This window comes from Anas platyrhynchos, chromosome 1, assembly GCF_047663525.1.
Source record: "Anas platyrhynchos isolate ZD024472 breed Pekin duck chromosome 1, IASCAAS_PekinDuck_T2T, whole genome shotgun sequence".
Classification (NCBI taxonomy): Eukaryota; Metazoa; Chordata; class Aves; order Anseriformes; family Anatidae; genus Anas; species Anas platyrhynchos.
This window is the reverse complement of record NC_092587.1, coordinates 30244769-30269049: the sequence shown is the minus strand read 5'-3', so window position 1 is coordinate 30269049 and position 24281 is coordinate 30244769. Positions and strand designations below refer to the sequence as shown.

Below are 24281 nucleotides of genomic sequence, written 5' to 3'. Positions count from 1 at the left end.
AGAGGGCAGTATCCTAAACTACTCTATAGAAGGCAAATAACAGCGCATGGCAAGTTACAAAGCATGAAGTGATTGCTTGCAGTACACATCAGACTGCCATATATCATAAACAAACTCTCCGTAAGGAAAGAAGTTATCGTGTAAAAGAAGTTATCGTGTAACACTACCTTGTCAGGCTTTCCTTTCAGTGATTATCAGGAGGCTATTTCAGATGGAAATACGCCCCCCTTCAAGTCAGCATTAGATGAATATTCAGCCTGGCAAAGTAAAAATTACAAGTGATAAAAACTGACAGCAAGTTGTCCTGTATGATCTCCTAAGAAACGGTGGTCAGCAGCATCAGAACTATGAAGAGCAACCTAAATTGACTGGACAAGTTTCTGAACTGACTCAGCTCTTAGTATTTCATTATAACAGTCTCCTCTGATTTTATAAGGTTTAGGTACAGTCAATGTTAGCTGGTAAACTGTGTCAGTAAAGGTATATAGACTCACAAGTCTAAACAAAAATATTTAAACCTAATACAGCTTCTTTGGGAGTGACTGTATTTTCTTTAAAAAGCACTCTGAGAATTACATTTACAATAACAAAGTATCACTGAACCATGATAGAATAAAATTACAATGCTTCCAAGTTAAATGCCTAAACGAAATACCCTCTCAATTTTGTTTCACTAAACAAATCTTCCAAAACCAAGCCACTTAGCAAGTCCCTGCAGGGAATCCTGTGGGGAGTCTGCTCTGCAGAGTAACACTGGCACAGTAAACAGCATTTTCAAGAAGGCTGGCAAACTGCATCATCAGCATCCACCCTAAGAGCTGCTAACCAACCCTACAGAATCTGTAAGAGAAGAAGAATTGCATGTATCCATGTAGCTAACGCATTCCAGTAAATTCCTCCATCCTTAACCAGTAGGAGATACTACCTCAAAGGCTGTACGAAAATGTGTATGGCAACAAGTAGACAGAGAAACAAAGAAATACTTGTTTCTATCATTGTGAGAACAAGATACACCTATTAAACCACAGCCTGTGTAAGCTCTGGTGCATACTGATCACCGTGGCATATCCTAAGAATGAAAAGAACTCCAATGTGACCTATATTCTATGTCTTCTTAGAGCCTGGGAAGTACCCTTGAATCTAATTTTAAAAGCTACCATGTAAAACCAATTAGGGCAGGATCCACTAAGCGAATCACTTTTGAAGCCTCTCCTGTAACAAGCTACAAAGATGAAATGGCTTGGCAGATTTACCATCTCATAAAAGGAGGGGAGAAGATGAAAAAATGCAGCTTCTTATTTTTCAGACAAGGCGAAACTTGAAATTTTAGTTACATGTCATTGTATTGTGTGTGTGTGTGTATAAATATATATTTGTAGGTCATATTCTCACCATACATACTGTTACCCTTGTACTAAAGCTCCACTAACAGACTAGCTGCCTATTTGTTAACCACTTCAGTATTCGATTTGCTCGAAGGTCAGAAAACGCGATTGTTTGAACACTCCTGTAAGTCAACACCAGTGTTTCATTAAATGGAATTGCATTGCAGCAATGAAATCATGGGAACGCACCAAGAAAAAGTCGTTTGTGTTAAACTGAGTATATTTTATTATTAGAGAAATACATGTCTTTGTTAAATTCCTCCCCCTCCTCCTCATTGCCCTTTTAATTAATCCTGCAGTGCAAATTTAGTTTTTGCTGTAAAACCAAGTAAATGAAGTGTGCATAATGATTTTGTTAAATCTTAAAACTGCTCTATTAATTAATTGGCAATTTGCTCAGCATACCACAGTCTACTGAAGTGACACTATTGAATAGCTAAAAAGGAAATGCTTTTTACACTACAGAAGAAAAGGGGAATCTAAGAAACATCATCCCTCTGTGAGAAGTAGGGAAAAAAATGACTTGTTTTAATGGGACTGGGGAGAGGTTTAGACTCCCTCAATACTTCTTAAGTAGATTTTAATATAAAAAAGGCTGACATGTGGCAATACAGCTTCAATACTGTGACATCATGACTTGGTCTCTCTTGACTTGCACGGTTTCTGGAGAAGCATGTTACAGGGATTAAATCCCTTTGAATACTAATGTGTTCCTCTTTTGAACCACAAAGAATATTAATCCTCCTCCCCTCATCTACCAACAGCTGCACTGGTTTTCCTTCTTGACAGGGTGGAACAAGATAGCATGGCATGATTGACCTGAATGTAAATATTGCTATTTGTTTTTCGAACTGCTTACTTGTTGTGGAAATTTAACTAATTTGCCATCAGGTTCTCAACAGCATGAACAAGAAGACAGTTTAGGCACCTAGAAATGCATTTCTTAGCAATTAGATCCAAAACAGTTATAGAAATAATTAACTTATTAATAAATTAACACTGAATTCTGTCAAACATTTAGAGTGGCTGATACAGGACGTCAGACTGGAATGTTCCCAGAGAAAGGGCATGCATGTGCGTACACAAATACGCATGCATGTATAAATATATATAGGTATGGGAACATCAGCGTTAAAGTGAACAGCCACAGTTCAGCTCAGGCATGATTCCAGCATATCTGGCTGGTTACTAGTTCTTAGTTGATGCATCTCAACTCTACACAACTCTTACGCATCCTCTTTGTGCAGTTTCAGGAAGGACACCAATTTCAACAAAAGCTAGATAACATAAAAGAGAATATGCAGACTTACCATAAAAAATAATCCACTTAGTTCCCATTATCAAAGTAAGTATTTTCATACATTTCAAGAGTCAGGTCAACTGCCACAGTGCCTTTCATTCATATATAAACATACAATTGAGTGATAAGTCAATACAAAGCTTGGCATCCATATAAAATCCTTTAGAGTCCCAAACTTCAAAGTAAGAAACCCCATCATATTTACCATTCTGGGTTTTCACAGACTTTTACCAGTATTTTTACCTTCCTCTATTCTTTAAAACATGTAGAAATATCATCATGGCAGAAGTAGATTATATATAGATTAATAAGGAACTAGCATAGTTTATATTCAGAAGAGATTACACTGATGAATTAATGCAAGTTTCCAATCCATTAAAAAATCCACAGAAGTACCATCACCTTTCTGACACCATAGTACAGCATGGAATCCTCTGGCATACAATTAATGCACACTATGATGATGCACGTTACAAGAGTCATGGTACCATTCAGAATGCCTAACACAGGTATGCTTCCTTTATTTCTGTAGTGCAAAAAAAGTATTTCCACATGACCTATTGAACGTACACATAATCCTTTCAATTCATCTTGGGTTCTTATTAGAGATAAAACCCTTGGTTAACTTATATTTTCTATTGAGGTACCATTAAATCCAAGAACATAAGTGTAACAGTCTGCTAAAGGCATGGAAGCTCTTCCCCCAGGGTAAAAACAGTAATTCAAGGTACCTTGATTGTGCGCTGGTGGAAATGAAATTTGAGATACAAATCTGCACACAAACTGTTATGTGGCAAGTTGTAGTAAAGCACCTTGCTAGCCTGTCCCCCATTAAAAAACAAGCACATCCCATGTGCTAAGAAAAATGCAATCTGAGGAAACAAACCCAGGAAGGCATGGAAGATGACATCCTTTGGACTCTACAAGAATTCAAACGCATTAAAATATCATGCTCAGGTGGAAGATAGATTTTTCAGATGATACTAAATAGAAAATTTAGCATATAGTTCTACTACAATAAGCAGGTTTAATACTGAAATCATACTCAGTTCTCTATAGTTTAAAAGGTCAACACCTCAAGAATACAAAACCTTGGGAACTCATAGGTGTGAATTTTGTAGAATTAATCTAATCATGTCCTAAGTCCTTGTTTTCTAGCAATTAAAATACATCAAATAGCGTTTTAACAAAAGAACATCAAGCTTGTGAAACAGTGTTGGGAAGGCTTGGAATGGCTTTGTCCAGAATCTCGAGTAAGAAAAAGTGAACTAGATGTCCTTCTACCTCTGTGTACCTAAGAATACCGTACCTGTCCTCTACTAACATTAGTCATAACTTGATGTTCTCTGGTGTAGTAAATTGGACTTAAAGTGAATACAGGTGGTATCAAATATCCACTTCATTGCATTTCACAAGTTTGGCAATTCAAAAAAAAAAAATTAAAGCAAGTAGTTATCTAAGCAATCTGTAGAAGTTAAACATCATACTGTTTAGTGGCTCTTCATATAGCAGCACACACAAACTTTGATGTGCTCTCAATTCAAAGAAAGAGGAGGCAGAAGGGTGAGAAGAGAAAGAAAAGTGCCTCACATAGCTTAACCCTGACCCATTCCAGCAGTTAAGGAGCAGCTTGGAACAACTCCAAAGACTAAAGCAGCTCCCTTTCTAGTTCTGCTTGGACAGATGGAAGATAACCATATTTCAGGGTTTCAGAGTATCTGATAACCATGTTTGAGGGTGTGAAACTCCCTGTTTAGCTTTACAAAAATAAAACAACTTATTTGCTTTTTTCAAAGCCAGTTTTGATTAAAATGCTCTAAACAAGGTGGAAAAAAGAGAAAGAAAAGGGCTCTAAACAGAACGGAAAAAGAGAAGATAAAGAAAATGGAAGTGCTCTCAATCTGGTTGTCGTAGTAGAACTATCCTGCCCTTCATGGGAACCCTTGTCCCACAAGTTGTATGGACTTTTTACATAGCTGAATGCAATTATTCCATCTCCTTCTGGAGGTTCAATCAACATATAGCTTAACTTTTGAAATTACTGTTTTCAAACATGGTATTTAATGAGTATTTAATGTTTTTGGAATGCACACACAAAATTGCCAACATATGAACAGTTTCCATTAATTAACATTTAAAACTAGACAAATTCATCAAATCTAAGTAATTTAAGAAAACTACATTACATAGTAAAAAGCTGTCTTATATGAAAAGAAACATACAAAGGCCTACAATAAACTCTCTTGTTATCCTTTCCAAAAGCCTCAGCAACTGCAACAATGTATGGAACAAAGAGAAACTGAGCACTGGAAAAAAAATATATATAAATAACATGTTGGATACCCTCAAACCTTAGTATGATGTATGACTATTAAATACATGCCTCATGCTACTTATGAGTCTAAAAGCAGTGTCCTACACCTTAAAGTATTTTTACCCTCTCATCTGGCGATTTAGCTCTCTTGCTTTATCAGTCTAGGCAGAAAATATGCAGACTTGCTATCACTTTCTTAAGAAGACAATTGTAGACAAGTTTTGCAGAACTGTTCTCCCAGGTATGCTGATTTTTTCAGGTTAAATTCTACCTGGTTTGCTTTTGTATCAGCTCTTCTGTTTATTGACTGTTAATATAATGAAACTTTTATTTACATTCCTTATTTATCTGCTAAACTTTAGTAATACTTATGCACACTATGTTAATGAGATTACAAAACCTTTTAATGAACACCATGAGAAATTGTGGATGTGATACAGGTACACTTATTACTGAAAATATGCTAATATTGCTTCCCATTAATGCTAAAGCCATCATATGAATTAGTATGATAGGAATGTAATGGATGTTTTCTTTAGATTTAAGTGATAGAATCCTACGCTGTCTTTGTCAAAGGTCTGGGGTTCAGTCATCTATTACAGTCCTTTCTGCCACAGACCTGAAATTATCTTTTCGCAAATAAACACTAATATTTTTAAATAAGTTATGTATTGTAAAAACAATTCCTTTAAACTCAGACTTATGGAACAATCAAGGGGCACTGGAGGACAAGAACAGAAAGATTAAAAAAACATCTAGTAAGTAAAGTTAATTTGCTTCACTCTTCACCACTCAGGGTCACCAACACGAGCTATAATAAAGTAATGTGAGGAATGTTTTAACAATTCGTGTCCATAAAGAACAGTCCTGTCTGCCTCTGGGCCCTGCACTGGCAATTTAATTCTTGAACCACAGATGCAGTGTGTCCCAGTCTCCCCCTCATTCTAGTCAATTTATCAAGTCTTCAGAAAATACTCCTCCCATTCACTATTAACAGGAGACACTGCTTTATCCTCAAGGGAATTTCTTTTGCAATTGTCTTATGATTTTAATCTAACTGCCAGAGCATCTCCTACTTTTTGCTGTTAAACTCAGAATCAGCGTAGAGCTTTAACTATCAGTACAAAAGGAATTAGAAGTAGCTCATAAGCAGAAGTTCACTAATAAAAGGAACACTGAAACACACAACTTGAATTTTTCACACCTTACAGTATCGTTAGATAGTAAGCCATACCATCTGTTTAGTGAAATAACGCTCAATGAAATACCAGTTGTAAGCAGGAAGTCAGAGGCATTTACAACCCATATAAAGTTTCCTTCCAGGCAGAAAAGAAAGGAACAGCAGAAGAACTTAAGTTCACATTAATAGCATTAAGATTTTTAAGCCAATACCCTTCTAGTTCTATAAGAGCTATGCAAATCAAAAGTTTCCTTTCTTACTCCTAACCCGCCCTAGATTTTCTTTCTGCTATGAAGGTATTTGCTTAGTTCTGATTCAGAAACTCAGGCAACTTTCTTTTCCAGAAATAATACTGGAAAATATTTACTAAAGGATGAGATTTCAACTTACCTGATGAAGATCATTGCCCAAGACATATTCCTGGAAGTAACCTGGTGCAGCAGATGATGCTCTGATGGCCTGCCATAATTTATATTGACAGCCTCCAATATAATGAGACTTAACCCCAGGAAAGTGATTGTAGTTTCTAAAAACAAATGCTTTGAGTGGTGTTCCTCTGTTTACAATGGTGCTTACTGCTGCTACCTAGGGAGTCAGAAGGAACAAAACTGAGTTATATTACATAATAATATGATAATGACAATTTCAGAAACTATGAAATTCAATTTATAAATTTAATGAGTCTCTGGAATCCTTTGTACATATTTTATTAACTTTTTTACAATACTTATTTAAAATTTAAGAACTTAAAAAAAAACAATCTCCCTAAAGAGAAAGCTTTTTTAAACCTAATATTGTTTCCACTATTTTGTTTCTACTAGTATCTATCCACTGACATTTAAACAAAAGCTAGTGTCATATATGCAATTAAAAAAAGTTCCACCTTCATGAGTAGCAGTTAATGCTAACACTAGAAAACAAAGCCATTCTTTGTTTGCTAGATACACATAAAAAAATAATCCCTGCATATTTATTTTGTTGAATTACTATTTCAAACTCCACGTAATTCAAACTGCTCTAAAAGAAAAATCCTAATGGAAGTGAAAAGCGCACTAGAAGTAGGCCTGTACAATTCTCACACAGTAACGAGCAAACAGTAACTTAGATATGAAATACATATGTAAGAAACATCAATCAATTACTTTCTCCTAGGAAACAATTACTTACCATTGCAACCTCTGTTAAAGGATTGCAGGAAAAATCTCTTCCAAAGGGGGAAAAAAATCTTTGAAAGACTTTCTTTCAAGTTTTTTTGTAAGGACATGTAAACATCATTAAGCCACATACATAAGTTTAAGTGAAAGGCCACAACTGCATTTCCATAAAATGCATGACTGCAGAATTCAGCACATTTTACAGATATAAATGCATGAGGTGGGAGTACCTATAATTATGGGTGAGTGTTAGAATTTGCAAGACCTTTTTGTGAGGATGTACCCAGACTGCCTGGCCCTGTTTAGAACAATACTCTATAGCAGACAAGTGGGTGTTCAATTCTATTTTGTGTACTGTTTTACTGAATATTTTTTTGTATGTGAAACATTACTCAACAACGCTAGCAGCTGATACTGTGATATCGCTGTATCCATTTCCATTATTCAGCTACGTAAGTAAATCATTTAATACACAGCAAGTTCACCTCCTTAAAAAAAGGAAAACAAAAGTATAACTTCTAAATAAAAATGAGAAGGAAAATGAGTGCATGATTTATATTATATCATTTGATGGAGAAAAAAGTTTCCTGTTTTGTCAAAAGAAAAGCCTGGTTCTCATCACCACAGAAGGAAACACTTTGATAAGTTTTCTATTAAGTTTTCCAAACCGATGCCTTTTTTTTTTTTTTTGGTAACACCCATATTCCCCGTTTCTTGAAGTGAAAGTGTAACTTGTAAAATGCTGGGCATCTTTTGGAAAAATCCATCTCTTCCTGAATTTAACAGCATCACAGAACACACAACCGTGTATTTTGACTTTACTGGCCCTGCAAAGAGTGCCAGCACTACAAAGTGATTACTGTGAATAACTAGTTTCAACTCTATTTATATTCATGTTTTATTACTGAAGAACATGGAAGGAAGCCAAAGATCCCAGTTCAAAGATAACTTTCAAGTCAACATAGAATAACTTCTCTCTCAGAAAGTTACATACCACTCCAGCCTTTCCATGTCCTTGTTTTAGGCATGGAGTAGGAACGCGATCAGTCAAGCACATGTTTCTATGTTTAGAAAAATGTGAATGTCTTCCATTTAACAGTAAAGCATTGAATATACTGCTATGACACCAAAACACCTGTTAATTGCAGATTGTTCTGAAATGTGCTATTATATTTCCCTTCTTTCTTCACACCCTATCCTTCACCAAAAATACCAATGCTTTCTCATCTTTCACTCTTGTGCTGCTGAATATAAAACCCCTCCAACTAAATGGTGCCTTTCAGATGATACAGAAAGAATAGAGAACTTAAGGCCTGCAAATGTGAATGGAGAAAACCTGGTAGTCCAGATAAACTGAAAAGAGACTCCTTCCTGTTACTACACAGTAAGATACTGCATTTGACATCATCTCCAGATCTCCATTTGATCTCCAGATACTAGAATTTTCTTGTATCCAAAACCAAATTTTGCACAACTTCAAGAGGCTGACCTAAGTACTCCTCTGCTTACAAACCTGAAACATACTCTATCTTACAGTGTTACCTAAAACCATGAGAAACTGCTAAAGAAATTAAAGTGTCTAGTTAATTTTTGTTCTTTGTAAGCACAGGTTATCTTATACAGATGCTTGCAGAGCTTATCAATACCCTTAGTATTTATCCAATATTCTTCTAGTGATAATACTCGAATCCTGTTAAGTACTTGTGAAGCATACAGGTTGTATTGACCTCAGAACATTGTACGTACCTTCGGACATTTGGAATTTCTTGCCGTTTCAATCAAAAGATTTGAGCCCATTTTTTCTCTGCAAATAAATGTAAAAAATTGAAAGTGCTCCATCAGCTTAGCATGAACAAAAGACATACATTTTTATAACCCCCAACTTCTCTAAGAATTTTGCATTTAGAAGAAACAATGCTTGGATTTCACTTTAATAATCAGAATTCCACAACAAATTTCAAGAGTTAATGAAGTTAACTTCAGTTAACCAGTACTTCATACCTACTAGGCTGTCGGAAGTAAGTCTGAAGAGTGACTGAAGTCTTGATTCAGTTACTCACTTCACTACATACTTAAACAAAAAATCAGTGCATTTTTGTATTACTCAACTACTTTGAAAGGACAGTAAAGTACTTCGCAGCATTTAAGAATCCAAAAATCAATAACCTCATTAGGCAGTTTTACAGGAATGAAACTCTCCTGAACTGTTTTACATTATGCAAAGATAGAAGATATGCACTGTTCTGCATGATTTAGAAGAAAGTTGTAAGCTTATTTTCCATGATAATAATTCGATATACATTTAGTATTCGTTTTTCAGGTGGAATTTTTTCCTATTCAGTTTTCTAATCACTAATTAAAAGGTAGCCCTCCTGCATAATGCAGGACACTGGAGAATATCAGCATACTAGTTAATCTCATAGCAGCATCTATTTCAACTTCCATTTGCTTAGAATCAAGATATAAAAGCCTATAGAGCGGGTGCTCATCCATAACAATTCAGGAGGCTTTCATTTAAAACAGCAAGTTGTTTGTTTTGTTTTTTTTTTCTCAGTATGAGAAAAATTTCTCCAGTTGTTTGTCAAGATAGTATGAGAGGAAAAAATGTGAAAAGACAAAAGAAAACAAAAACTGGAACTATACACCAGATTCTCCTTGTAAATGCAATTCAATACAGCATTACATAGACTGATGTACAGATTATACAGTAGGTATAATTTTCTTCACAAAGTAATTAAAATAACTGATTAAAACCATTCTTCAAATTGTAACAGCAGGAGCCAATAAGAAACGTTAAAGTAAGTTACAATAATATCTAAGACAATCAATTCCCTAATATACTGAATAAGAAGTTAAACAAAATTAGTTGTAATTTTCAGAAATGGAATTTATGATGTACCCCATGAATGAATTCAATATTAGCCTTAGCCTAATGCAACACTAGCTGAATTATTTTCAGCAAGAATACTTCCCCTGGAAGTAATCCCATCAAATGCTAAATGTAAGTTGCATGTCTATACATTGGAAATTTATACTCTATTTCAGGCAACACTGACAAACCTAACTACCATTTAAACAGGAAAAAAAAAAACACCTCAGCATTGCTAAGACTTATATTTAAAGAAAATACAAAGTAGTTTTCCCATGCAATTACTTAAAGTTAGATCTGAGCTTATTTCCATAAAGAGATGCTGTAAGACCTTTCAAGTTCTTTCTTAGTTCTAGGCTGTGAGGAAACCTGCATGAAATCCTACTGTTTCAGTGAAGTGTTGTGTAGGTATAGCATCTCCATTCAACACTGCAGAACTGGGTCAAAGAAGAGTAATTTGTTAATCACTAGATTTTATTTTTAATCTATGAATAATATAATTGCCTCACTTTTGTCCACTGTCCATGAATAGAGTCCTTTACCTCCCTCATGTTATATGCAGCTACAAAGAATAAGAGCATTTTAATTAAAGGCATATGAAATACTTCCACACGAGGTAATCCTGGTCTTTGTAAGACTGTTCCAGTTGGGCAGGGGAAGAAAAAGAAGTATTTATTTGCCTTGCCTCTTTTCTGGAAGAAAGAGGACCTCCAGATATCTTAGAAGAAAAGATACATGATATTGGTATCATTAACATTTAACTTTCCTAAAAATTTGTAAAATCACAAAGAAAAAGTGCTTGGAAGCCTATCTTCACTTCAACAAACCATCAATATTCTTAAACCTCAGGCAGCAGAAGTCACTGTAATTTCCAGAAGAAACACTTTCAATCCCATAAAACGCATTAACCACATTTCCAAATAAACCTGTCACTTCTTATCCAGAGAAGCTTTTTACCGTTTTACATTTGCTCTCAGAGTAAGTTGTTTCTGTTCTTTCAGAATCATTGTTAGCTTCCACTAAAAATTATAAATAACTGAGCTATTGTCATGGCTCTGGCCAGGATGGAGTTAATTTTCTTTGTAGAGGCTCACACAATATTGCTTTGGATTTTTGATGAAAACACTGGTGATAACACACCAATGTTTTTAATTGTTGCAGAGCAGGGCTTACACAGAGCCAAGGACTTTGCAGCTTCTTGTGTTGCCCTGCCAGTGAGGAGGCTGGGGGTGCACAAGGGACAGAACCAGGACAGCTGACCCAAACTGGCTATAGGAACATCCCATACCATGTGGTACCATGCTCAGCAATAAAAGCTGGAGTAAATAAGGAGGGAGACAGGGACATTCAGAGTGATGGTGTTTGTCTTTCCAAGAAACCATTACGTGTGATGAGCCCTGCTTTCCTGGAAGTGGCTGAACACCTGCCTGCTGATGGGAAGCAGCAAATAAATTCCTTGCTTTGCTTTCTTGCACAGCTTTTGCTTTACCTAGGAAACTGTCTTTATCTCAACCCAGGAGTTCTTTCACTTTTAACTTTCTGAATCTCCCCCCATCATTCCTGGGGAGACCACACAACAAGTGGCTGTGTGGTGCTGACCTGCCTGCCAGGGTTAAACCACAGCAACTATCAACATGACTACAAATGAATAAAAGTAATAGAATTTTTAATAAGCATTAGCAATTTCTTCCACTGATTTTTTCCCCCCCCCATATATTTATTAACACACCTGTATACATATCTCTGAACAACTATCTTCTCATTGCTAACTCTAACAAATTGGATATTTTTTCACTGCAGTCCTTACAGCTCTTTTCGCTTTTCAAAGGAAGGGGAAGGAGGCAAGAAAACTCAATAGAGCATCTAAAATTAAAAATGCCTACTACAGCACATTATTTCAGTTCTTGCTATGTCTCCTTAAAAAATAAAAAGGCACAGCATGTGGCTAGTAAAATCTGTAGCAGATTTGTAATGAGTCAGATGAAGCAGAGTTGGCAAACAGACAGGAATATAATCAGAAATCAGTGCACTAAAGCTTGCTTTATTCCCCAGAAACAGAAACCATTACATTAAAGGCTTTAAATGTTTTGGTAAATAGAAAACAGTTATTTCAGAAGAATGAGAATATAGGCTAATCTTTTTTCTTTGTTTTAAGAATTTGCTTACCATGGAAACAATAACAAAAATGAAAGCTCTCAAACTTGCATTAAAAATCAGGTTAAAAATAATTTATTTTTACTTACTTGAGCATTTTTTCCCAGATATCGCTGTCATAAAAGGCATGGCTCCAACCCATTTTGACTGTTCCAACAATTACATTCTGCTTAAAAACGTCTGATCCTAACTTGCGATACAGTTCTTCACAATCATCCAGAGGAATATGGAACAACCCCAACATAAAAGCTAATATAGCTCCTGAAAAGAAGTATTTTGAAGTGTTAAATATAACATGGAATAAGATTACAATGATGGATTACCATTAACATAGTTCATAGGTTAGCAGAACATCTATCTTGAAAAGGGAAGATTAACTGACATTTATATCACCAAATTACTGTTCAAATATCATAAACCGTGCTTTAGAAGGACCTATCTTTCATAAACAGAACGTAGAGAAATTGACAAATGACATTATTTTGTTTTGCAGATTTCATCATTGCAAAAACATACATGGCTGATAGGAAATTAATTCCACTGCTTTATTTGGAAAGAGAAATGAGGAAGAATAATCTATGCTGTAGTATTTAAAAGTATTTGGAGCATTGCTTGCAATCTTCCAAACTCCTTGATTGACTGAAGAAAAAATCTAGGAAAATTCTTTAAGACAACAGGAATTTTGCCTGTTCTTGAATACATTTGGTGGCAACCATTTACAATCAATCACTCAGAGAGACCTTGCAGAGGGATCTAGATAGTTAGGAGCATTGAATGATCATCAACAGCATGAAGTTCAACAAAGGAAAATGCTGGGTTCTGCACCTGAGACACAGCAATGCCAGACACAGACACAGGCTGGGAGATGAGTGGCTGGCGAGCAGCTCAGCAGAAAGGGATCTGGGGGTGCTGGTCGACAGCAGGCTCAATGTGAGCCAGCAGTGTGTCCTGGCAGCCAAGTGGGTAAATCTCATTTTATGATGCTTTAAGCACAGCATGACCAGCCAGTCCATGAGGTGATTCTCCCTTACAAGTAGCATTAACATGGCCCCACCTTGAAGACTGCATATAGTTCTGGTCTCCACAATATAAAAAGTATGTTAAGGGTCTTGAAAGCATCCAGAGGAGAGCACCAAAGGTGGTAAAAGGGCTGCAAGGCTGTGAGGAGAGGCTGAAAACACTTGGGTTGTCTACTCTAGAGGCTGAGGCGTCCTCGTTGCCCTACAACTTGCTGAGGAGGGGAAGCGCAGAGGCAGGTGTCGGTCTTTTTGCCCTCATAATCAACAATGGGATATGCAGGAATGGCACAAAGCTGCGCCAGAGGAGGTTCAGACTAGGCATTAGGAAAATTTCTTACCATGAGGGTGGTCAGACACTGTAATGGGCTTCCTAGAGAGGTGGTTGCTGCCCTAAGCCTGTCTTAAGTGTTCAAGAGACATTTGGAGAATGCTCTCAATAATAGGCTTTAACTTCTGGTTTAGCCCTGAAGTGTTCAGGCAGAGGCACTGGATCTTTGAAGGTCCCTTCCAAAAGATTTTTTCTATTCATACATACTGCCATCTAGTGTGTGCCTAAAAAAGGCATGACCTACCTCTGTAGGAACAAAATTTCCAAAAAGCAAGACTGCAGAATATCATTAAAAAGACTTTTGAAATTTACAATCAATACATTGCTAAAATTCTTAGGAATGTTAAACCGAAAGGGGTGTATACAACCTCTGAATCTAATTGTGCAACGCTGAGATATAACTAAAGTATTAAGAAAAAATAGGACTAAGGTCTTTCAAATTTGGAAATGAATGCAATACATTTGAATAAAGTTCAATCCAAAAGTAAATTCTTGAAATGGATTAAGAATAAAACACACATGCAGAAAGAACTACATACAGCCACAGATGGCTTTAAAGGAAACACCACTTCCAAGCTTCTTCCCTTCTCAGACCCCCCAATCATGATAGCAGTGTCAATGTATCAACAGTCTCCCAATTCTTAAGTGTAGCACACATCCTTAATTTAACCTGGGGCTACCTGTCACATTAAAGTTGTGTCAAGAGAAACTTACTTGACTGCCATATCACAAAATTCAACTCAGACCAAACATCTATCAGCAAAGTTTTCCAAAATAATGCAAGCTCTCTGCTACCTTATTAGTCCTCTTTAGTCTCTAGCACTAATTCTACAATATCATGTACTTACTATTTTCATGAATAGTTTCAAACTGAAGGGCAAACTTCATGCCAAATACAAGCTCATTGTCCTCACCACCACCTGAGAAAGAGCACCAAAACCCTCACTCTGTGTCAGCACACAAGTGGCAGTACGTATTATCAGAGTCAGGTTACATGATAAAGGGCTTTGCTGAAACCTGCTGCATGGTAACAAGACACTCACAGGAGAGCAAGCTTAAAATCAGAGTCCAGGCTCTATCTGATGGCCTAGTGAAAGAGCAGCTCACACTCTCAGTCTCGACTGTCAACACTTCAGGGAAAAAAAAAAAAAAATTAAAGCCTGGGAGTCTAAGAAGCATATCTTGAAGGACATGGGTCACTAATAAGACACAAGACAGATAAGAATATAACCTGAAAGAAGTAGTATTTCTTCCTTATTCAGCACTAATAAGAGTTCAACTGAAATGCTCTATGTTGACTTGTACTATGTTCTTCAAAAAACAAATGGACAAACTGAAAAAAAATCCACAAAAAAAAAGCACAACCACACATCAAGGAAGTCTGTTGACAAGGAAAGCCTGAATAAACTGGGTATAACAAAAGCCTTCATATACATAAGAGGCTAATGCAAAGAGAAAGAAAAACAATGTCCCTGGGGAGTCGGGACAAGAAGAAACATTTGAACTGCAACAGTAGATTGACATTACATTTGGAAGTTTTGTTGTCTAAAGACAGCAGAGCACAAGTTTTCTGAAGACATCTGTTATGATTCAGAGTCTGACAACTGTCAGCAGTGAAACATTCATAGCTGATCCATCCCCTGGGAAATGAGATAGCCTAAGGTCAATGTCAGCTCTATAATACCATGACTTGACTTATTTATGAGTTTTTCCTGAAACTAGATTTCTGTCAGAAAGGTGTTTAAAAAGCATTTCAAAACTGGAAAGAAAATATGAGGAAAAAAAGACTTTAATATAGAGACATGCCAACTTTGTTCCAGGAGGCTCCTAACTTGCAAATCACCAATGGCTGGGAGAACGCATAGGGGAACCAGCCCTATGTTTTTCTTGTGAATTCTACATTGCACAGGATTGACGTTAACTTTTCCTCCATAGAACAACATTCAGTGGCTCTCTCTGTTTCACAGGCTCGTGGATTTTCTGGTGCTTCCCTACCCAGGTATTGTGCTCAGCAGTAAGTGACCTAAGCGTGCAGGGCTCATTACAGCATCATTTCAGCGATCTTTCTGTGTGGCTGCCACATTTACAACCTATGACCAACAGCGTAGAGAAGTACAGAGAAACTAACTACAAAGGTTGATGTTGAAGTCACAGCACACTGATTTCTTAACCTCAAAGGCAAAACAGGTAAAGGATTATAAGAGACGTGAAAAGCACAGCAGAAAAAAAAAAAAAAGAACTGTAATGCACAAGGGGTATAGCATTTATCACTTAATACACCACTTCTGTAAACCATCATTCATCCAGCTGCAAGCTTCTGCAAATCCTATCGGTACACGAGCTGTCAACACAAACTGCAGTGGTAACGTACACAGCTAGCACGTGCTGACAAACATGCACATCCTCTCCCAGCCAGGTACTGTCACCTATTGCATGTGGGACTGGTGCAGACAAACTTGCTTGTAGAAACAAAGCTTAACAGAAAGAGTTAAGTATTAGCAGTTACAAACCCCAAGATCTGGTGAGAAGGACTCAGAATAAAGTTAGTTCTAATCAGTAGTGGGATTGAATTGAGTAAGAACACCGGGCTTCTCTAGCAAAGATAAAACATTTTTATCGTGATTGAAGATGACAGTTTCACTAACAGAACTTTTCTAATACCTTCCAAAAGAAACAACCCATCACACTGCTAAATAAGTTTATTAAGAATTTTTTCAGACTGTCAAAAAAAAGTAAACCAGGCAACGATAGCGTGTCTGCAAACAAATTCTGTCTAGCAGTCCTAACCATTCACCCCTTCTCTACTATTTTGAACCTACTAAACACATCTTTGGAAACATGGACAATGTATTTACCCACAGTGATCTGCATTTAATACATTTTAGAACTGAATTGTACTGGAGAATAAGTATATTGAAAAAGAATTTGGATTTCAAAAGGAAACTGAGTTATTGAACTAGAGCATACCTCATGTTTTAAAACAGTAATTTGCTGCCACTGGTCTAGCATAACATCTAAAAAGCAATGATAGTCTTCCTAAAATAAACTTATGTTTACAGTTTCCTGCTTCCGAAGGAGAAGCAACTTATCATTGAGTCACAGAGTAATTAAGGCTGGGAGGGACCTCTAGAGATTGTCCAGTCCAAACTCCTGGTTAAACAGGAGTTTCAACTAGAGCAGGTTGCTCAGGACTTGTTCATCCAAGTTTTGAGCGACTCCAAGGATGGATATTCCAGTCTGTTCAGGCAACTCTTCCCATCCTTGCAAGGAAAATGCAATTCCATGTACCTAATCATTGTTTCCTGTACTGCAGCTTGTGCCTGCTGGCTTTTTTCCTACCACTGTGCACCTTCAAGTATAGGCTAGCTTCTCTGTATTTTCACGTTAGCTGAAACAGCAATATGGCCTCCCTTAGCCTTCTCTTCTTAAGGCTGAGCAAACCCAGTTCTTCCAGCCTCTCCTCACACATTGTGACCTCCAGACCACCAACCGTCTAGGTGTGCCTGTCAGACACAATCAGGATGTCAACATCTGCAAATGGGGAGCCGAAAGAAAACATAAAGGGGCCAGAGACCTTTAATCTGCTAGGTACATCACAAGCTAATATGTGATTGGCTTTTTTTGCTGCAAGGACACACTGATGATTCATGTTCAACCAGTTCCCAACAGACCAGGTCTTTTTCTGCTGAGCTGTTTTCTAGCCAGTCAGCCCACAGCACGTATACTAGATGAGGCTATTCCACCCTAGATGGATGACTCTGTGTTTGCCTTTGCTGAACCTCAGGCAGTTCCTGTTAAACCATTTATCCAGCCTATGAAGGCTGATCTGGGCAGTGTCCATCACTGTATTGACCCCCTAATATGGTATCATCCATGGTCTTCATACAAATGTACTCTGTGCCATTGTCGAGGTCATTAATAAAGACAGGAAACATTACTGACCCACTATTAATCCACAGGGAATATCACATTTTTCTGTAAATGCCATAAACATTTTAAGACATTTGTAACTGTGCAAAAAATTGAGGTTTTATATTCACTGAAAAAATGACAAATCAGTTTGAAGTTTCAATCAAAAGCAAGCAGTATGTCATGAATAACCCAATGTTTTTACTTACAAGAAAAAAAACAACTTTAAAATTACACCTGTACTTTCCCAACTTACACTCAAAGTCAGAAACCTGGCAAATATTGCAAAATCTACATTTATCTTCAGATGTTCTTGCTATATTTATAGCAGAATTCCAACTTGAGGATTAACAGTTACCTGTGCTTACACCACAAATGTAGTCAAAAAGATGATGAACTGGCTTTCCAGTAAGTTCTTCTAGTTTCCGCAGTGTTTGAAGTGCAACTAAACCCCTGAAACACACAAAAAAAAACATACATATAATGGCAGTTTTATCTTATGCAGGTTTAATTATGCATCCCTTTGATTAATCAGAACTGATAACTGCAATAACAAGAAGCCTGAATATTTCAGGGAATAAAAAAGTATTGGTATCAATACTTTCCAGGCCTACACTAAAGAGAAAAAGAGCTGTGTATGGCTAAAGCTGCATCAAACCAAGCACCACCTTGCCAACACATCCTGCTGAAATCAGCCCCTCCTTGCTACAAATTATTTCCCTTAATACAAGTTTAAACTTGTAAACTTTTCCACAAGCACTTACAGTTTAAATATTATGATAATTATACATTGTATTAACATACTAGCCCCATATGTTTAAGATACTGCTATCTAGTGCAAACACCAGGTTTACAAAAAATTACAACTAACAAGAAAATCATATAATGCTTGAAGGCAACTCTACTTCATAATTATTTGTTGGCAGGATGCCAGCACGAAGAAGGCAAATTGAAAAGAAAAGTCCTTATAATATCACTGACCTAGAAATCTAACAGAAACATTACAACTTTATTTATACATGTAGGCAAGCATTCACATTTTTATTGAAAAGTAAACAGGCAAACATGCTTTATACTTCTGCCATAAGCATAATTATAATCAACTGCATTTACTTATTTGCCCAACGTTGAGTTCTACAGCTCACATGAGCCTGCACTTTTAAGTGAAATTATGTGACAGAAAACATTTTTGATCCTGTGCTGTTATCTGTGAACTATCTTTCTTTCTACTTTGTAGTCTACACTGAACTTTCAGAAACATCCAAGCTGACATTGTCACATGCTTACTCCTTACTGAAGGCAACTGATTTTGATGTAAATAAACACCATGGAGAAACAAAGTCAGCAAAACTATTTCTGCTATGACTTCATACTCCACTCTATCAACAAAAAGTTGTGAACCAGTAAACATTTGACAAGAAAATTTCTTCAAATGTGCCTGAAAACATAGCTTTTAATAAATATCAGATTTTAAACACTGCATATGCTTTCGCTGCTACTCTTTACAAATTGTGGTAGGTGAATAAATTCATGCAAAACTAGAGCACAAGTAACAGAGGACATGTGATACGTCCATTTAATAAAAGCAGATGTTGGTAGTAGGTAAAGAAATATAAACAAAAAGCTCTGCGAGAAGGGCTTTCACCATTAGCCTATTCATTCTTTCATGTGACTAGTCCTGCTAAGGCACATTGTCCTCTAGAAGGGTACAAGAACAGGTTTTGTCTTATTAAGCTGACATAAACATTAAAGTACAAAATACTACCAGCAATTCCTGCCAATTTTGAATTATGGAGATGAGCACTAAGTAAAATGACCATTTAATTTACTCATTTCCAAAACAAGAAAGGGTCAGTCCAAGAACCACTGATGCATGTAGCCAACAAAGTAATTTCAGAGTCCCAGGACTATTAATCCATGGAAATTTAAGTAAAAATGAATACAGAAGTAAGTACCTATGACTTGAATAGTCAAATGTAACAGAACCGTAAATCAGACTTTGCATGTTTAGGCACAAAACTGTCAAAGAGAAACTGAAATTCTATTTACAGTTACACTATGAAGAGATATACGAGCATATATTAAAAACAAGTTTTACCTTGTTCCTCCTCCATCAATAGCAAGGACTCGAATTCCCCAGCCTTTCACAGGGTCTGTATATCCAATTATTGCTAAAGTCTCTCTAACAGCAGCCTGAAGACTTTCGTCATTTGCTTGTCTCAGTCGCAGGAGGCATGGAATTACTTTTTCCTATAGTTATGATAAAAGATGTTTGTAGTTATCGAAATGCTTATACCAAAGGAATTCACACTCATATTCACTAGTTTCACATTTTAGAATTAAAGTAGTATATGAGTTACAAGAAAACTTCTTTAAGCCTGTATTTACCCATCTCTATATCTACCAAGGGGAAGAAATGACTCCAATATTATGTTGTACATCCCTTTTTGTTAAAAATAACCAGCTCTCACAACTCATCAATCAAGCTGAAATTAAAATCCTTCTAATAACTATAAAAGCTAAGCTTACTGTTGTTTTATTTTTTTTTAGTTATTTAACCAGCAGTTTAGTTTTGTGGACATTAATGTCACATTTCCCAAATAGAAACTCCAGTATTGAGCACATGAAGTACAACTCAAAGCACAGATTTTAATTATTAAATATCACACTGATTCAAAGTAGGAAGTGCCTTCAAAGTATATTAATATCAAAACAAAACTTAAAATTCTTCACACTGACTGTTAAATTTGGAATTATTATCACAAAGATATATTATAATCAACATGGGAGTAGTGAGTGCACTCTCTCATAATAAAATATTTCACAACTATTCATGTGCACGTCTGACCAGTGCCCAGCCAGGGTAATTCTCCTGGCCTGAACTCCATCCAGCAATTTTACAATCCATGTCACCCAACTGTCACATCTTGTGGAAAAACACATGGAACTGACAAACACCTGATTGGGCTAGAACAGCCTACCACCCACCTCCTGTCCTCACTGCATGCAGGAAAGACAACGAACAGAACTAGATTACGTAAAGTTCTTTGATTTCTACACTCCACTCCTGTCCTTTCTTTGAAGGGAGCATGCAAAGAAGCATCAAAACTGTTACACATATGTAGATCAACCGTACAGTACATTCCCGTCTGGTCAATTGCGAAAGAGAACACAGCGTACGACCTTCATCTACCACTAGAATAAGCTATATTATCTACCCACATGACAATGCTGTATGCTTCTAAATTAAACACAGCAATCTTAACAGCCTTAGGCTAGACTACTGATAGTTTGCATAATGAATCTACTTGAACCAGCTAAATAAAAAGCTAAAAGATATTCACACCATAATCTTTACAAGAAGAAAATATGCCTAGCCCACAAAAGCACAGAAGAAAGTTTTATGTCATTCTATAAGAATACCTCTGTCAGATATTTATTGCTTGTCTAAGCATAAAGATTATTTGCACCTTAATTGCAACTCCTCTGCTCTCTGGAAATTCCAGAAGATGATAAGTCAGTTCTTCAACCCTGCTGATACAGATTCTTCGATTAGAGGATCTTCGTAGGGCTTGAACTAAAGCTCGAGTCCTGTTATCAATACTCACTCGTGCAATGATCTAAAACAGATAAGAGTTATACAAAGAACATAAAGCTACTCTAAAATATGTATACAATTTATCAAGACTAATTCCAAAAGGTTATTTTAAGATTTCACAGAAGTCCTGGACAGCATGTCGTACAAGCATGTCTTAAACAGAAGCAGGCCTTGTTTACAAGGAAATAAATAAAGAATTCTTAGAACAACCAGACACCAAACAAACTGGCGTCAGGATTTCTGACTGGGAGAATTGTCAGGGCAACTCCAAAATGATTGGACCACGAAACAGTATGTTACTGTCACTGCAGCCAAAAAAAAACAACTAGAGCTACAATGTATATAAATATGAACTATATGTATATACATGTAAATACATCTATACAGACACATTCTTACATAAAATATACCTATGCACAGAAATAATATATGTAAAAACAGTAAACAAAGACTTGCCTTTTCTCTCTGAATGGACAGATGCTTTTCCCGGTCTTCTGCTGTCTTAGTCTCTTTTGCTTTGTCTTCCTCATCCTTCTCAGACCCTTCTTGCTCTATCTGTTTACTCTTTTCTGGTGCAGCAACTTTTGTTTCCGACCTTAACTTGGGCACCAACCCACCAATGTAACTGTCTACAAAAGCTTGTACGCTGTTACTGGGATAAGAAAGAAAGTTTGCAATACTTTTCTTAGTGGAAATTGGAAGAGCAGTACTTGTCTTTTCAGCATCCTGAGTCTCTGTTTCAGGAGACACAGTAGCTGTTGAAGTCACTGTCTTTTCTTCAGTAATTACAGTATTTTCTGATGAACCAAGCTTATTTGTCACTTCACTTTTAGAGTCCTGTAACAAAGCATTCCTCTTTTTATCTTGATCCATAACGGAATTATTACTGAAGTACCAGTTGATATGGTCAGCTACAAAGTTGTAAGTCTCTCCAAAACTTGTAGAAAGGTAGCTTATGTGAAAAAGTTGGGTTTTAGAGGCTGAATCTTCTGGAGTATCTTGATGAGCTCCACTTGAGTTTTTTAGCATAGACTCCAAGCTTTCGTTTGCATCAGTGCATTTCCTGGCAGCTAGGCCTCTGTTGCAATCCTCCTGAGTTCTGGCATCTGAAATTTGTTTACCATTTTCCAGACTGGCACTGAGGTTATTTTCATCTGCATTACTTTTAGTTGTTTTTCCTAGAGTACCTGAGTGTGACTTTAACCGAGCTATCCGCGACACCAGTTCACTGTGAGTGCCAGACACAGCCTTTGAAACAGACTCTATGGTATTCTTAATTCGTGACATGCGATTGTTCACTTTTGTAAGTCCTTTGGAAGAAGAAGTCAACAGTTTAGAAACTCTGTAGTATAAGAAGTCATGGCTGTAAATGTGCTTGTTATACCAAAATGTCCTGCTTCTGGCCCATTTACACTGAGGCTCGCTTGTATGGAAAACTCTAAGATGAACTCCATGATTTATCCTCCAGAAGGCTTTAGGTCTATACAAACACAGGTACTTGGTTCTTTGCTTCCACCAAAGACTTTTTGGGTTAATCACAAAGAACAAATATGTATCTAAAGACAAATGAACTGTCATTACTTATAAATAATTACACCTTTCCTACGTTGCTTGTCTGCTTCATTCCAGAAAATATATTTCAATAAATAAGTCCCATATCATGGTGTTACCTGGAAAAAAAAAACAAAAACAAAATAAAACAGAAACTAAACAATGGCAACTCCAAACCAGCAACAAGTTAGACTGCAATCTTATAGTTGTTTAAAGTAGGTACAGCTTATTCATTGCTCCAATAAAGACAGATAAACATTGAAATTACGTAATCTTGTGATACCGAGTGCTCAGGACATTCGGTAGTGTCATTCCAGCTATTTAATTTTAACGCAATCTCCCTAAAAGGCCAGTTTATGTTCATTTTGAGGAATCACAGAATCATTAAGGTTGGAAAAGACCTTCAAGATGCAACAGCTGTCAAAACCACTTATTAGCATATAGTAACATGCCTCATTGGTCCTCCCAGTAAGCAGAAAGCTAAAAATCACTTGGTGGCACAGAGCAAACTGCTCGACAGCCCTCCCAACGAGCTGCACCTCTCCTTGGCACCTTACCTCGTGCCAAGAGACTGCCTTCCAAGCGGAGATGACATTACACTGCCATGAAGGACTCCTCCGAGGGCGAGCGGGCACTGGTTCTCTGCACGACCCTTCGGTACAGAACCGCAGTTAGGATGGACGAGGCCTTTACCCTCCTCAGAGCCCCCTCATGCCCCTCAGAGCCCCCTCAGGCCCCAGCCCCACACCCCGTTGCCCACCTCAGCCCCAGCCCAGCCCGGCGCTCCCTCACCCACGTTGTCCCGGGCTGCTATACACCCCCGGGGCGGGCAGCGGGGTTTATTTATTTATTGTTTTCACCCCTCCCCTCGCAGCGAGGCCGGACCCGCCGGGCTCCTGCCAGGCCCGGCCCCCTGCCCCCCGCCGGCCGCCCCCCACCGCGGCAGCGCAGGAAGCAGCTGGGCCGCGCCGCTGCGCATGCGCCGTGCGCAGCCCGCCGGAAGCGGCTGAGGCCAGGGTGGGCGGGGCGGTGCCAGGCGGGGAAAGGGCAGGGCGGTGGCGGGGAGGGGTGGTGCGCATGCGCGGGGCGGCGACGTGCGGGGCGGCACGGCCGTCACGGGCGGTGGGGGGGGCGTCGTGAGGGGAGGGGGCGCTGTAGCGGGGCTCCGCCCGGGGTGCCCGGAGCTAATGGCGGTGGTAGGGGAGGGCGGTGAATGCCTGGGGTGGGTCGTGGGGTCCTTGCCCTGGTCGTCAGAGAGGCAGCGGTTCTTATAGGGATCTGGATTCCAGTCGCCTGTCTCTGCTCTTACTGATTAGAAAGAATAAAGTGAATTTCCTTTCCTGGTGTTTTCTTTCCCCGGGAGAATTTGTGTCACTTGTGTGTTACAGTTAGTGTCAGAATCAAATGGATTGAACTTCCTCCATCACATCATCCTCCAGCTCCTGAATACTGGATGAATCACAGAATATCCCAAGTTGGAAGGGACCCAGAAAGATCATCAAGTCCAACTCCTGGCTCCA

The 24281-nt window shown here is 37.8% G+C and overlaps 1 protein-coding gene across 8 annotated transcripts in view; it reads right to left on the bottom strand.

The window, feature by feature from the left end:
* The window catches only part of PNPLA8 (patatin like domain 8, phospholipase A2), a 35970-nt gene extending 12226 nt beyond the window's left edge, over window positions 1-23744 (bottom strand). The window contains exons 1-10 of one of the 8 annotated variants that reach the window (XM_027457270.3): window positions 23554-23744; window positions 23319-23413; window positions 21667-22880; window positions 21083-21232; window positions 19711-19862; window positions 17971-18065; window positions 12446-12617; window positions 9080-9137; window positions 6570-6764; window positions 4724-5810 (exon numbers count right to left, since the gene is read on the bottom strand). In XM_027457270.3, coding sequence (XP_027313071.2) covers window positions 5778-5810; window positions 6570-6764; window positions 9080-9137; window positions 12446-12617; window positions 17971-18065; window positions 19711-19862; window positions 21083-21232; window positions 21667-22788 — 1977 coding nt within the window. In that variant the 5' untranslated portion in view covers window positions 22789-22880; window positions 23319-23413; window positions 23554-23744 and the 3' untranslated portion in view covers window positions 4724-5777. Of the gene's footprint in view, window positions 1-4723; window positions 5811-6569; window positions 6765-9079; window positions 9138-12445; window positions 12618-17970; window positions 18066-19710; window positions 19863-21082; window positions 21233-21666; window positions 22881-23318; window positions 23414-23521 lie in introns of those variants that run through there. The other 7 variants (XM_027457271.3, XM_027457261.3, XM_027457257.3 and 4 more) reach the window with 7 other exon arrangements.
* Window positions 23745-24281: the final 537 nt, after the last annotated feature.